The 16,237-nt window shown below is 45.6% G+C and overlaps 1 protein-coding gene across 6 annotated transcripts in view; it reads right to left on the bottom strand.

Moving 5' to 3' along the window:
* Positions 1–16,237, bottom strand: part of BRD4 (bromodomain containing 4) — a 1,320,550-nt gene that overhangs the window by 147,169 nt on the left and 1,157,144 nt on the right. For all 6 annotated transcript variants that reach the window (XM_086960824.1, XM_086960816.1, XM_086960841.1 and 3 more), the window contains one exon: positions 133–295. In XM_086960824.1, the coding sequence (XP_086816950.1) occupies positions 133–295 (163 nt within the window). The remainder of the gene's footprint in view (positions 1–132; positions 296–16,237) is intronic.

The raw sequence follows: 16,237 nt of genomic DNA, 5'->3' as shown, positions 1-16,237 counted from the left end.
TCATATCAACACAAATGGAAAGGATATTGTAAATACATACTTGTACAAGTTATCATGATTGTAAAAAGCTACTGCCAAGTTGACAAACTGTTCTAAGTAGAAAAGCGGCACCAAAAGAGTTAACAGACTCACGGTTTTGGGTGTGCAACACTGGTTTTATGCTCTCCATGTGCTTGGGGTGTTCTGGGCGCAATGCAGGGCTGAATGTTTCATTTCGGACCGCAGGTGAATGAATCTTCTCCTCCTTCCCAGCAGCTATCGTCTGGGACTGTACCACAGATGCAGCTCTCATCTCCTGTAAAAGGAAAGCAAACCGATTAGTCACTATCCCTAAAAATTTACCAAACTATTATAGTCCCACTCATCTACTTTGAGACAAAACTTCCTGGTAACTAGGGCAATCGCTGCAACCGCAGAGCTTACATTTTGAAAAAATACATCATAAACAAGTTTCTGCTTATATTTCCCTTCTGGTGACCCAGCTCAGAACTTCTATCAGTCTTGCTAATGGGACTATCAGTCATCAGGCCCTATTTAACCTTAAATTCACTTTTGCTGTAAACTAAAAGTAATTGGGTGGAAGACAGCTAATGCACAGGAAGAAATGAGAGTGGACGCCATCTAATCCAGGAACATGGAAGCTCAATCCCCTTCTCATAGGGGTAAGACACACATCCCAGTATTTTGACACTATTCCCAGTGCAACACAAACAGCAAGTTTTATGTTAACCTCAGTTTCCAGAGAGAGGGATTGCATAAGAGAACAATGAGATTAACTATGGATGAGCACACTAGACAAGTAGAGTTTGGAGTGGCCTAGTTCATAACCCAGGGAAGATGGGTGGGGGAGGGTTCAACACCCGAGACACGGGTAAGAGATTTCTGATCAACCTGAAACGAATTCCGAACGTTCGTCTCTGCCACAGTTCCACAGTAGTAAAACATTCCAAAAGATTGAATTGGTGATTGGGTTAATGTGTGACACTAATAGTATTACAGGTAACTCCATTGTCAATCCGCACAATAAAAACCTATGTGAAAAATGAGTTGACATTTTTGATGCACCAATATAGCAGATTGTTCATATGGACTATCCCAATAGTACAAGCATTTTCACCCCTTGCGTGACAAGGAAAAGTTACTGGTCTGTCCTTTAAACTGGTTTGTATAGGGACCATAACATATTCAGCAAGAACTCTGAACATTTCAGAATGGACTCAGTTATCAGAAATTGAGACATGGATCTTCCAACTTTTAAAGTGTCAAACATTATGAACCTGTTGTTGACAGTAGGGCCACAATAGTGTGAAAGAGTCTGCAATTACTGGGCCTGAAGACTCCTAGTTTTTTTGGAAGAAAAAAAATGCATACAACTTTTCTGGATTTCGCCAGCTGATTTTCATTTTTAAACCTTGGGCTCCATCAATTTTTACGTACAAATACTTCCTACAGTTAATTAAGACTTGTTAGATTCAGATGGCTAATTATATTTCACAGTACTATGATGTATTAAGCCTTTTGTGGAACTTTAGAAAACTAAAGCAATTACACAAAAATAAAACAGCCTGACAAAGGGGTCGAAACCGAACGTTCTACTGAATATCTACCTAGTAAATATCAGTTTGTGGCATATAGAGCTGTAGATTCACATGCTGTGCATACTCGTGCCAACTAGAGTTGGGCCCGGATGTGCATGAGTTTTTCTGCGAAGAAGTCTTTCAAGTCACAAGGTTCAGGGACTCCTCCTCCTACTGTTAATGTGCATGGGCATCAACAGCATTGTTAGATGGGTTTTCCCCCTAATGCGGGTGAGGATGGAATGAGAGGTGAAGCTATGTATAGAAAGATGTCCATGCGAACAAGGTAAGTGAGATAGAAAGGTGACTTCAACAGCCACAGGTGTTCGGGTGTAGAGGGTGGGTGCATGTGAATCTACAGCACTACATGCCATGAACAGATGGCTACTAGGTAAGTAACATTTCTCACTCCAGGCATGTGTTACTGCAGAATATCATGCTGTGCATATACTGTAAAGCAGTCCTCTCAAAAGCGGTGGCTAACCTGTGGGTGTTGCAGTAGTTTGAAAAACAGTATTATTTTGTAAAGACTAGCTCTGCATATATCGGCTATTGGAATATTCCCCACGAAGTTCATGGAGGCTCCCTTTTTGAAAGTGGAGTGAGCTTTAGGAGGGATAGATACGGTTCTCTTTGCTTTAGCATAGCAGTTTTAGATGCCCTTGACTATCTATCTGGCAATGCCTGATTTGGAGAGGGCCTTCCTGTTGTGGGGTTTTGAGAAAGCCAAAAATATTTCTTGAGTCTTTCCGAAAAGTTTTGTCCTATCCATAATACATATGGCTCATTTGACATTTAGAGTGTGACAAGCTCTTTCTGCCACAGAGTCTGGTTGAGGGGAAAAAAACAGCAAGTTCAGGCGGAACTGAGAAACTACCTAAGGAAGATATATAAGGTTGGTGCAGAGTACAAATCTGTCCTTATGTACTTGAAAGAAACATTCGCCTAGGGTTAGGACCGGTTAGCTCACTGGCACACAGAAGGAAAGTAATGATGAACAGAGAAGTCACATTCTAGGTGAGGAACTGAAATGGGCAAGAGTGGATAGGCTCAAAGGAGGGGTTCCATAAATCTGGTGAGGAGGTTCCTTGATGGAGCCAGTTGAGTCAGAGGAGGGATTACCCTCTTGATGCCTTACATTAATGCTTTGATACTTGAAATTGTAAAATGGGAGATATGTTTCTTTTTCTATAGGTAAGCAGCCACAGCGGCAAGATAGAGTGTAATAGAAGTAAATGGCAGTCCAAAAGTGTGTAGGTGCAACAGGTAGCAATGTCCTGTACTCTAGCTGTGAGCAGAATAATATATTTCGAGTGACAATGAAGGGCAAATCATTACATATGGCCGTGTAGCAACCGTCCCCCACAATATGCTTCTAACTAGGCTTTTTGACATCGGCCTGAGGGGGACGGTGCTGAAGTGGTTTACTTCTTTCCTTGAAGGCCGCCGCCAGACGGTCTGGGTTTCCCAGAGCTCTGCCGAGATGCCGCCATTGGGAGTTGGGGTTCCACAGGGTTCTGTGTTGAGCCCCACATTATTTAACATCTTTATGTCCCCTCTGGCGGCATTGGTAGAGGAGTATGGGGCCCAGATCGTCTCCTATGCCGACGATACGCAACTCCTCTTCACATGCGGGAAAGACCAAGAGTTTGTGGGAGAGAGAATCCGGGACTGCCTTGCGCTGGTCTTCGACTGGTTCCAGCGGAACGGTCTGAGGGCCAACTCGGGAAAGTCTGAGATTTTATTCTTTGGTTGCGTTGCCGATCCTGAGTGGCAGCATTGGTGGCCGTCCAACATGGGTCCTCCTGCACATTCCTCAGTGGTGGGCAAAAACTTGGGCGTCAAGCTAGACAATCAGCTGTCGCTCCGAACTCACATCCTTGGCCTGGCCGGCACCTGTTACGGATTACTGAAAATGCTCCGCAAATTCTTGCCTTTGTTATCTGAGGAGCACAGGAGGATTACAGTGCAGGCTCTGGTCGGTTCGAGGCTAGATTATGCCAATGCTCTTTTTCTCGGCCTTCCTGATTATCTGGTCCAGCGCCTTCAGGTGGTGCAGAACTCTGCTGCCCGGGCGATCTTTGGTCTAGGGAGACGAGCTCGAGCGTCTGGGTTGCTCCAGTCGCTCCATTGGCTCCCCATTAGGAAGAGGATCCAGTTTAAATCCTTGACCCTGATGCACAAAGCTCTGCATGGCTCAGGAGCGGGATATCTGCAGCGGAGACTGACTTTTTATCGTCCAGCTCGTTCCCTCCGCTCGGAAGCCCTGTGTAGAGCGGTGGTTCCACGGGTGAGGAAGGCCCGTGCGGGAGGGCGGTCTTTTGGCTACAGAGCCCCCCAGCTTTGGAATCTGCTTCCATTTTCTCTGCGGAGCACTGCTAATTTGCTCCAGTTTAGGAGGGGCCTGAAGACCTGGCTCTTTAACTCCTAGTCTGTTTTTACTGCCCATTGTTTTTGTTCTGTTTTGCTGTCTGTTTTTAGCTGTGTTGTGTTATTTCAATACGAGTTGAGGGTGGAAAGCGTCGGGACACTCCTCGTGAGTAGCTGTACGCTATACAAACACTCAATAACATAACATAACATAACATAACATTCTCGGGGAATGGGTTTACGTGGTTCTTTCAAGATGGCCATGAATTTAGGTAGTAATTTAAGCTATCAGAATTCTCAGACTTCAGGAGTCAAATCACAAGATTGAGGCTTGGTATCTGGAAGCCGTATTGCTCCATGGTTCTGCATGAGAAGATCTGACCTGATCAGAAGCCTCTCGTGTGGAACGACCAAGAGGTCCATAAGTGTTGTGAACCACAGTTGGTGGGCACAAGTTGGGGCCACCAGAATGAGAGCAAGGGACATCTGCCGTAGTCTTCGAACCACAAACCAATACAGTGGGAGAAAAGGAAAAAAGTAGGCAAATATCCACTGGAAGTACTTATGGAGGACTTGTGGGTGGAGTGCTCACCCGTGGACTTGTTGCCACATCCTGCTGAGGAGGTTGGCAAAGTGGTAGTCCACCTCCGGGAGTTGCTCTGCTACTAGGTGAATTTTGTTAGCGCTAATAGGTGGATTTTGTGAGGGAGAGTCCATCTCCAAATGGGCTAGGGAGGTAAGAGAGCTGTGGCGACCGATTCCCTCCCTATTTTGAAGACATAACATGGCTGTCATGTTGCATGGCTGGACAAGTACAGTTTTGCCGCCCAGATGGTGAAGGAAAGCTTTAAATGCAAGGCCAAAGGCTAGGATTTCTAAGAATCTGATACAAAGGCCCTGGTATTTAGGTTCCCAGTGGCTTTGGACAGTTAGATTTTGTAAATGTGCTCTCCACCCCAAGAGGTATCCGTTGTTAAGGTCTCCTGCAGAACTGGTTCGTTAAAAAGGCCGCCCATGCAACAAGTTTTTGGGCGTTACACCACTGCAGAGAGTGATAAGGTCAGGGGCTGACCAACACTAGATCGTCCCAAAGATCCTCTGCTGGAGACCATTGCTGCATTAGGCATTCCTGCAACAGACGCATATGTAGCCTTGGTGGGGCACCATTGCAATGCAGGAAGCCATCACGTCTAGGCGGCGCGTAACTGTCCCTGTTGTGACCTGTTGATCAGTTGAAAGAGCGGAAGTGTCGGAAAATACTGTACCCGTGCAGGGTTGGGATAGGCTAACCCATGGTTTTGAGTTGAGTATTGCTCCTCATTAAGGCTGAATTTGCCAGAGTAGGAGGTGGGATTTTGTGACACTGATGGTGAACCCTCAACTTGTGTATAAGATGTATACTGGTCTGAGTGTTTTTGCGGCATAGTTAAAGGGTGGCACTTTTGATGAGTCAATCGCCCAGATAATGGAAGACTTGAATGCCCTGCAAACGCAGGTATGCGGCTATCTCGGCAAGGCACTTTGGGACCACTCGAAAAACTTTAGTTATCCCAAATGGGAGTACCTTGAACTGATAGTGTTTGTCGTTGACTACAAACGAGGTAGCGCTGATGCGCTGGATGTATTGGTATGTGGAAGTAAACGTCTTTCAGGCCGAGAACAGTCAATGTTTCCCTGCTGTAGAAGAAATATGACATCCTGAAGAGTGACCATATGAAAATGTTCTGCGAGGATGTATTTGTTAGGGGTCTAAGGTCTAGAATGGGCCTGAGAGAACTGCCCTTTTTGGGAATTAGGAAGTACAAGGAGTACACCCCTAAGACTTGGTGTTAGGGTGGTACAAGCTCAATGCCTCTTTTGTGAAGGAGCAATTGCACCTCTTCTTTGAGCAGTTTTACACGCTCTTGTGCAAGTCTGTGTTTGTGGGGAGGCATGGAAGTTAGTTGCAGACAGTAACCATGCTGTATGATGTACAGCACCCACTGGTCGGAAGTGAGTGTGGTGAAAGGAACCTCTACAAGAGGGCGTCTGAAGTGCGCCTATTGTCTTAGCTGTTTCAGTATCCTTTTTCATCTTTTCAAAGATTTGGTACACCTGGGGCCCGAAAAGATGTTGACCGTATATAGGAAGGGATAGCAAGTTCTGCTGTACCTCTGGTTGGAACCTGATTTGCGAAGTCATGCTTGGCGTCTGAGGAGGTGGCTTGAGTTGACGCCCGTGCAGCTGTGACGTCAGAGTCAAGGGCACATTGGATTGTCATGTTGGAGATCAATTTACCTTCAGAAAACAACTACTGCTCTCTTTTTTTGTGTTCCTCTGGGAGGAGTTCCTTTATTTCATCCCAAGTGGCTTTATCTACCCAAGAGTCCTATAGAATTGGTAAAACGCCAGTGGTTAGTGGACTGCGCCGCTACTCTATTGCCTGCAGCGTCTCCTCTTTTACTTTATCTTGGCCCTCTACCACACCGTGTGAACCACAAGAGAAAGTCTGAAGGAAGATGACCTTGAATATAAGGAGGATTTGAAGGGCACGCCTTATAATTTTTACTACCTGGGGAAGTAATTACCCGAGCACGGACAGGGTCCTGGTAAATGATGGCTGTGTGACACAACATAACTTGTACCATAAGAGGGTAATGTGTAGTGAATTGTGTTGAGGAGAGGATCTCAAATCGGAAATCCTCTTCTACTGGATCTGACTGGAGGGGAACTATAGTAGGCTGCCGTGGCAATAAATTCTTGATAGGTGGAGGAATCATCTGGGATGCGAATGGTTGAGCTGGTTAAAGATCAAGGTCGGTGTATGCAGGGGGCTCAGCTTAATAATTGTACCAGGAGTCTGGTTGTGGGGAAATTTGAGAAGGGTTGCCCCCAACTCTATGGAAGTGATGACCCGTTGTGAAGTGTAGGAAAGAGGGTCTCCTTGAGAGGCGTAAGGGGAAAGCAAGTCCTGTGTGGCCTGTATTGGTGATGGAGGAGCAGGTAGAGGACTGGTAGCCTTGTCCATCCTATTTTAAGAGCTGGGGCTGAATCCAGGGCCTCTTGGAAAAGAAAGCAGCTTTTTAGGTGGTTGTATGACAATTCCAGGTGAGCGGCCAATGATCCGGCCTGTCTGAGAATGGATTCCCAAATGTCTCTGTCGAGCATCAATCTCCTCTTGGAGCCAATCAAGGAGTGGGTCGACCGTATCGTCGCCTATTGTTGTGGTACTCCACTTCAGCGCTGAAGGCTTCTGGATCAATGGTGTATTTCGGGGCAGACTGTTTACACAATACCGAGCCGACTGATTTGGAGTGTTTATTCAGCACCATCCTGGAGGTGGGCTTTGTGGCCTTAGTCAATGGCCGGTGCCAACCAAGGACATAGGGCAGTGGTGACCCTATGGTTTGTCGCGGGTGTTCCAGGAAGGCTGTGTGGTTTTTGAGGAGGCCTGCAAGCTGTATTGGAGATGGAAAGGGTCTGTACTCATGACCTGTTGAGCTGCAGGAAGGTCTATGATCTCCAGGTCGGAGCTGGCACTGTTGTCTGGTGAGTATACCTCCTCATCGACTGCAGCGTGATGTTCTTCAAACTCTTCAGAAGAGGTCCACCGTTTCGACGCTGCTCCTCCATGACATCTCCGCAGGAAGCTGGCTCTGTATATACTATACCAAAATGAGGTATAGTGTGCACAGAGTCCAGTGGAACCCCAAAGGTAGGCAGAGGTAAAGGTAGGCAGAGGTAAAAGTAGGTAGCACCTTACTCTCTATTTGTGGTAGTGTGGGCGAGTAGTAAGGCTTTATCACAGGGTAGTGTTAAGCATTTGTTGTACACACTCAGTCAGTAAATGATGTTGCACACTCAAAGACTGAACTCAGACCAATTTTGTTTGTATAAAAGGAAAATGCTACTTACCAGTATGCATCTATTCTTGGCATGTAGAGCTGCAGAGTCTCACACTGAGCATTACATCGCCACCTGGTGTTGGGCTCGGATGATTGCATGTTGTTGTCGTCTTGGAAGAAGTCTTTGTCTAGTCACGTGATAGGTCCTTTGGACGACAGTGCGTATGGGCATCAACTCCATCCTTGGATTGTTTTTCACCATGATGGGAAATGATGGCGTTAGTAGAAAGAAAAAAGATGTCCATGTGTGTATATCTAATTATGATGGAAATGGAACATATACAGGTCCCGGGGAGGCGGGTGGGCGTGTGAGACTCTGCAGCTCTACATGCCAAGAACAGATGCATACCGGTAAGTAGCATTTTCCGTTCGAGGCATATGAGCTGCGATCTCACAACACTGAGCATAGATTATATAGCAACATCTCCCCTAGCGGTGGTCTCCTGTATCTGTTGCAGTAGTTTGAAATAGTTTTTTGAGGACAGCTTGGCCTACGGCAGCTTGCTGCTTGGCTTGCACATCAACACAGTAGTGTTTAGTGAAAGTATGTGTTGTAGACCATGTTGCTGCCTTGCATATGTCTTCTAGAGGAATGTTCCCTAAGACAGCCATAGAGGCTCCTAGTTTGCGTGTGGAGAGCGCCCTAGGAGGAGCTGTTAACACTTTAAGTGCTGCCGTCGGCCAACGGTCGTCGCGAGCACTACCTTGCCAGTGCTGCGCACGACCGTTGGCCGACGGGGCCGCACCCGTTATTCGAACGTTCAGCACTGGGCGCTGAACGTTCGACGCTCCTAAGGTGTTAATGTCCGCTTTGCTTTTTGATAGCATATTTGAATGCATTTGACAATCCACCTTGCTACTCCTGCTTTAGAAATGTGGTTGCCTTTACGTGGTGAAGAGAAAACTACAAACAATGGTTTTGTTTTGCGAAAAGCTTTGGTTCTATCAATGTAATAGAGAAGAGCTCTCTTAACGTCTAGGGTGTGTAGAGCTCTTTCTGCCACAGAGTCTGGGTTTTGGAAAAACCTCAGAAAAAAGGAGGGGGCCTGGCGGTCATCTACCATTCCTCCATCAAAGGGTCCTTCCAACCGGTGCTCTCCGAGACGTGTGAGGTCTTGGGGTTTAAGCTCATTCTGTCCGATAATCAGTCCTTTAGAGGCTGCCTTCTTTATAGACCCCCCCGGGACTAAGGCCCGGTTCTTAGACACAGTTGGTAGCTTCCTAGAGGAAGCCTTGTGCGCAAAATCCTTCACAGACCTAGGAGATTTCACTTTCCACCTAGAGAGCAGCTTAGATTCGGACACAATAGCCTTATCGGAGGTGCTGCATGGGGTGGGATTAACTCAGGTGGTTACGGGGTCAATGCATTTGGCAGGCCACACATTGGACGGAATATTCACAAACAATCCTGATCTGAAGTTTGTCAAGAATGATCCCGTCGCCTGGTCTGATCATGCCTCAGTGGTGTTTAATATTTCCGCCACCTCACTTCGTAGGGCTAGGCAGGTCAGGAAAACAGTTAGGACCTGAGGAACCTGGAATAAGGTTGAAGGAAGCGTGTTCGAGGACCTCCTGGTGTTCTCCATGGTCACTCTGCCAGCAGACGTGAACAAAGCGGCGGCCACTTAATCTAACTGGATTGACCGCGCTTGCACCACACTAGCCGCACCAAAAAACTGTTGCACCACCCGCACCGTTCCATCAGCCCCCTGGTTCTCTGACGAGCTCAGAGAATTTAAGTTGGCATGCAAAAAACTTGAACGAATCCGGCGCAAAAACTATTATGAGATAGACAAACGAAAACTCAAATCTAGCCAGATGGTGTATAAAGACATGATTCAGAAGGCCAAACGAACATACTTTACCGACCGTATTAATGGGGCAAAAACTCACCTAAGGAACTCTTCCATACGGTCTCGAGCCTGGCCATCCCTAAGCCAGTGACCACTCCACCTAGCGAGGAACTCTGCGAGAATTTAGCTAAGTTCTTTTTAAGCAAGGTGGAACACATTCTCAACTCACTTGAGCCTCAGGTCAGGCAGAGCTTGCTAGAAAGCACTCATAGGAATCACATAGCCAACTCACTCGGTAAGCACCGAAGAAATTAAAAAACAGCTGCATGCCCCAAAATCGGGTTCTCCCCATGACCCCTGTCCAGCGTCAGTGGCGAAGCTGGCCGCAGCCCCGACAGCCGCCACCCTAGCTAATCTTTTCAATCAGATGTTTGAAGCAGGAGACTATCCAGCATGCTGGAAACGGGACTCAATTGTCCCTCTGCTAAAGAAACCCACACTGGATATCGCCGATCCCAACAGTTATCGGCCTATTGCTAGACTACCATTGCCAGCTAAACTCATAGAAAAAGCTATGAACTCTCAGCTCTGCGCATTCCTGGGAGCCACACAGGGCCTGGGCATAGCGCAACATGGGTTCAGGGAAGGTCATAGCACCGAGTCTGCACTGATCAAATCAACTGAGGAGATTAGGAAGGTGATGGATGCAGGGGGCCGAGCGGCACTGGTCCTCCCCGATCTGTCCGCGGCCTTCGATACGGTTCACCACAGTTTTCTGGTGGACCGTTTGGGGGTCTGCGGGATCCAGGTGAGGGCCCTGAGCATCTTGAAAGCCTTTCTTACTAACAGGGTTCAGGTGGTGGCCCTGGGAGAGTTTGAGTCAAGACCTTTCGAACTACCCGGGGGGGGTTCCCCAGTAATCCTCTTTAAGCCCCACCCTTTTTAATATATACGTCTCCTCTCTCGCCCCGGTTATCCGGTCATATGGGTTTGAATTAACATCTTATGCAGATGATACTCAGATTGTGGTATCACTGCTTCCAGGGAGAGAGGATGGCGTTGCCTCCAAGTTTCAGGAATGTATGGCAGCAGTCAGCACTTGGATGGCCAGAAACTGCCTAAAATTGAACTCGTCCAAAACTGAGGTCTTACTCTTTGGCTCCAATGTCAACTTTTGGAGTCCGAAGTGGTGGCCCGAAGAGATGGGGACCCCCCCCCCCATTCCTGTAACTAAGGTCAAGAACTTGGGAGTCTTGATTGATAAGCTCTCCTTCAAACCCCAAGTAAATGCTCTGACCTCCTCCATCCACTGGTCGCTGAAAATCATCCGGAAGATCCTCCTCTTTCTACCGGATGAGTGCAAAAAAACGGTGGTGACGGCCCTCGTGCTCTCCCGCCTCGACTATTGTAACTGTTTATTCCTAGAGGCCCAACAGGGGATGCTTAACAAACTGCAGGTTCTGCAGAATGCCGCAGCCCGGCTCATTACGGGCCTACCAAAGTTTGCCTCCGTTTCCCGGAAACTGGTGAAGCTACATTGGCTTCCAGTGCGTAAACGGATAACTTTCAAATCATTGTGTACAGTCTTTAAGGCGGTCCATGGACTTGGCCCTTCGTTTCTACAACAGCATTTCCAGTGGTACAAGCCGGATAGACAGCTTAGGTCGGCCAGTTTGGGGTTGATTAGGACCCCACGCATTAGGAAAGCACGCTGGGGGGGCAGAAGTTTTGTCCGAGGTGCCGCTACTGCCTGGAATGCCCCACCAACGGCATTGAGACAGATCACGGATCTGCTGGCTTTTCGGAAAAGTCTGAAAACGTGGCTATTTACGAATTAGGCAGGAGGTTTGAGGCCAGGGGAGCTATCACTACAGCGCCAGGACACCGTTTGGTAACAGCGCGCTCTATAAATGGTATAAATAAATAAATAAATAAACTCTACAGATTGGTTTAAATGGGACAGGTTAATGACTTTTGGAAGGAATTTAGGATTTTTTCTTAGAACCACTTTATTACGGTGTAATTGTAAAAATGGTTCTTGTATAGTGAAAGCTTGAATCTCACTAACTCTCCTAAGAGAGTTATAGCCACAAGAAAAGCTGTTTTCCATGTGAGGAATTGCAGTTCACATTTATGTAAAGGTTCGAAAGGGGGTCCCATGAGCCTGGTAGGAAAAATATTTAGGTTCCACACTGGAGAGGGTGGTAACCTGGGAGGAATGATTCTCTTTAATCCTTCCATAAATGCTTTAATAGCAGGCACTCTGAATAAAGACAGATGTTGTCTATTCTGTAAGTATGCTGCAATTGCTGCAAGATGTGGGCGTATAGATGAATACGCCAAGTTACATTTTTGTAAATGTAGAAATAGCAAATGATATCTTGGATGGAAGCATCTGGGGGTCCGTTTGGTTATTGTTGCAGTAAATGGCAATTCTTTTCCATTTAGCAGCATAGCAAGCTCTAGTAGTAGGTCTCCTGGCTTCTTTAATGATATTCATACAGTCTGGTGGTAGGTTAAGGTAACCAAACTCTAAGACTTCAGGAGCCTGATCGCCAGATTCAGTTGGCTTAAACTGGTTGTCTGATTTCTCCATGATTCTGTGTTAGCATGGATGGTGTCAGACATAGTTTTTGGTGTGGTGTGGTCTAGCAATGTTGTGTCCCACGGTTGGCAGGCACATGTGGGAGCTACTAAAATCAGTGTGAGCGACTGTGGTCGAAGCTTGCGCATTATTAGTGATATTAGTGGTAGTGACGGAAAAGCATACACAAATCTGCCTGATCAGTTCATCCATACCGCGTTGCCCTTTGACAGCGGGTGTGGAAACCTGGCGGTGAAGGTTAGGCATTTTGCGTTTTCGTGTGTGGCGAACAGATCTATATCTGGATGACCCCACTTGTGAAATAATGGTAGAAGAACTTGCGGATGTAGTTCCCATTCGTGAATCTGTTGTTTCTGTCGACTTAACAGATCTGCTATCTGATTGTGATTGTGAACTCCTGGAAGGTGTTCTGCTGACAGATATATGTTTTGTGGAATGGCCCATCTCCAAATGTTCTGTGTAAGTTTGGACAGTTGTATAGAGTGAGCCCCCCCTGTTTTTGTATATAGTACATGGCGGTCATGTTGTCCGTCCGGATTAAGACAGCTTTGTTTTGTACTTGTACTTGGAAAGTTTTGAGCGCTAGGAAAATTGCTAGCAGCTCCAGGTAGTTGATATGGAGTGCTCTTTGTTGAGTGGTCCACTGCCCTTGAGTTGTATGGTGTAGGAAATGGGCTTCCCATCCAGTGAGAGATGAGTCTGCTGTAAGTACTATTTGTGGAACAGGTTTGAGGAACGGCTGCCCTTTTGTCAAGTTTTTGGTGTTCCATCACTGCAGAGAGCGATGTGTGCAGCTGTCCACCACCACCAGGTCTGTCAGTTGTCCTTGAGCCTGCTTCCACTGTTGTGCAAGACATTCTTGTAATAGACGCATTTGCAGTCTTGCATTCGGTACAATAAAAATGCAAGATGCCATCATGTCTATTAGTCTCATGAACACTCTGGCTGAGAGGCAGTGTTGATGGTGAAATTGTGTGACTAAGGCTTGAATGCTCTGTATCCTTGCTGGACTGGGATACGCTAGAGCTGTAGACGTGTTTATTGTAGCCCCTAGATATTGATGTACATGAGAGGGCTGCAGATACGACTTGGTGTAGTTGATTGTGAACACTAAGTCGTGCAATGTTTGAAACGTGTGAGATGTGTGTTGGACACACTGATTGAATGACTTGGTTTTTATGAGCCAATCGTCTAGGTATGGGAAGACATGGATGTGTTGCCTTCGTAGATGTGCTGCTACTACTGCTAGGCACTTTGTAAACACTCTGGGTGCAGTTGTGAGCCCGAATGGAAGGACTTTGAACTGATAAGGCTGTCCTTCCAGTACAAACCTCAGATACTTCCTGTGAGAAGGATGTATAGGAATGTGGAAGTAGGCGTCCTTTATGTCTAGTGTTGTAAGGAAGTCGCCTTGTTGCAACAATGGGAGCACTTGTTGTCAAGTGATCATATGAAAATGATCTGAGTGAATATAGCGATTGAGGGGCCTGAGGTCCAGAATTGGTCTTAGTGTCCCGTCCTTTTTAGGTATTAGGAAATACAGCGAGTAAACCCCTGTTCCTTGATGTGGTCTTGGAACCATTTCTATTGCGTTTTCCTGAAGAAGTGATAGAACTTCTTGTTGGAGCAGCTTAAGATGTTCTGCAGACATTGGGTGCTCCTTGGGAGGTATGTGTGGAGGGGTAGCTGTAAGTTCGAGGCAGCAGCCATACTGGATAATTTGTGTTACTCACTTGTCTGTTGTGATGGAATTCCCGACAGGTAGGAACTGTAACATACAATTGGTAACCCAGGTTAGAAGGGGCGCTCTGTAAAATTCTCGAGTATACGTCTCGGCGCAATTAGATAGTATCGAGCGAACAATGGAATGAGGAAATCCTCTAATATTTACTCGATCTTTATTGTAGATCGTTGATAACAGAACACATTGGAGATATAGGAAGACTCCTGTTTATGAACATTTTCTAAAGGAATAGGGTAAGTGGATTATAGACCCATGGATAATATAGACTGTTGGTAATTAAAAACGAAGATATTTATAATTGAGGTCCTTGGGCTTGTTTGAATTGCAGGGTCTTATACTTCACTATTTGAAGTAAGGAGGAAAGAGACTATTTCAAACTACGAGCTTTCATAAATACTGAGATTACGGTAAACACCTTATTTGACACAAATAACTTTTGTAAATATATGTAAAGTCACTTTTGATATTGTGTGGTGACTAAGAGTTTATATCACTCTATTTAACATGAGATGGTAATACGTGAGAATAATCACTCTATATCACGGATATCACCCAATATAGGGCAGTCCGTTAATAATAGAGGGACACTGGATAGTTGATCCTAAGTGCGGCGTAATTGATTTGATAGTATCCTTAGTATAATGAGGACTTATATTACACACTATTGATATTTAAGACTGAGAGCATGGAACTTATGTATATAATTTGGTGGTGGTTTTTTGAGGACGTGCACATATCGGGTGTATGATCTTCTTGGAATTTTCCTACGGGGTTTTCTTTCTTTCTGCTCATCACGGGACTCTAGGAACTAGTATAAATTATGCATTTTGAATGAATTACAGAGTTGTTTATTTGTATTTGTATTATGATTTCAGCCCTGAGGAAGTCGTTGTGTAAATAATATACGAGACGAAACACGTGTTGGCTGAATAAATCCAATGACATCTGTACATGGAATGTGGAGAAGTTACATTTGAAGAGAAGTAAAAATAAAGACTCATGATCTGAAGGACTTTGATATATCATTTTGGATTACCCACCTGGGACTGCTTTGGATATATTGGAAATACTATTGCATTTTGTGGTATTGAATTGCATAGACTGTGAGTGCTCAGGAAAACCAATTTGTTAGGTAGGAACTGTGTTAGTCTGCCCCCCATCAGGAGTGGAATGCTTTTGGGGGAGCAGAGGGAAGTCACTGCTTTGTGGTGGAAGAGGTTCGATTATTGTTATTTCCTCGACCTCTTCCCTTATTGTTGTTGCCTCTATAGCCTCCTCTAAAATATCCTTTACTGGAGGATGTTTGTAGATTGGATTTGAAGGAAGATGAATTGTCTGCTCTAGTTTGTTTGGAGCCTCCTCTATAGAAGGAGCGACTAAAGGAACCTCTAGCTTGGGTGGATTGTAGAGCCCCCATAGATGTGGCTGTATCGGTGTCCTTTTTCATTTTCTCAAGTGTTGTGTCTACCTCTGGGTCAAACATTTGATGTTGGTTGAATGGCTGATTTAAGATGGCAGTTTGCACTTCCTGCTTAAATCCTGAAATGCATAGACACGCATGACGTCTAAGTAGGACACTAGTGTTTATAGCTCTAGATGCAGTGTCTGCTACATCAAGTGAACACTTGATTGAGGCATTTGAAATTAGCTTGCCTTCTTGCATAAGGTTGTTTGCCTGCGCTTTATATTGATCAGGTAGATGTTGTAATAGTGTTTCTAACTGATCATAGTGAGCCCGGTCATATCTTGCAAGGAGGGCTTGTGTGTTAGCTATACGCCATGTATTGCTAGCCTGAGCAGCTATCCTTTTGCCTGAAGCATCTATCACCTTAGATTCTTTATCAGGGGGTGGTGCTTCACCTGATGTTTGGGAGTTAGCCCTTTTTCTAGCATTTGATACGATTAGTGAATCTAAGGGTAGTTGTCCTTTAATGTAGGCAGGATCCCCAGGAGCAGGCCTGTGCTTCTTTTCTATTCTTGGGTTTAGAATCATAGCACGTACAGGATCTTTAAATACTTCTGGAGCATGTTTAATGACCCCTTTAATCATAGGCAGAATTTGAACAGACTTTTGTGATTGTTACAAAGTATCTAATAAAAAGTCTTCTTGTGCCTCATCTGAATGCATGGTGACCCCATGGTAGATGGCAGCCCTAATCAGTAAATGTCCAAAACCAATACTGTCTTCTGGGGGAGAAGGCTTGGATGGATATGTATGTGGGTCAGGAATATCTGGCACATCTTGTGGGTTTGGGTACTCCCAG

This window comes from Lissotriton vulgaris, chromosome 1_1, assembly GCF_964263255.1.
Source record: "Lissotriton vulgaris chromosome 1_1, aLisVul1.2, whole genome shotgun sequence".
Classification (NCBI taxonomy): domain Eukaryota; kingdom Metazoa; phylum Chordata; class Amphibia; order Caudata; family Salamandridae; genus Lissotriton; species Lissotriton vulgaris.
This window is presented reverse-complemented; position numbering and strand designations above follow the sequence as displayed.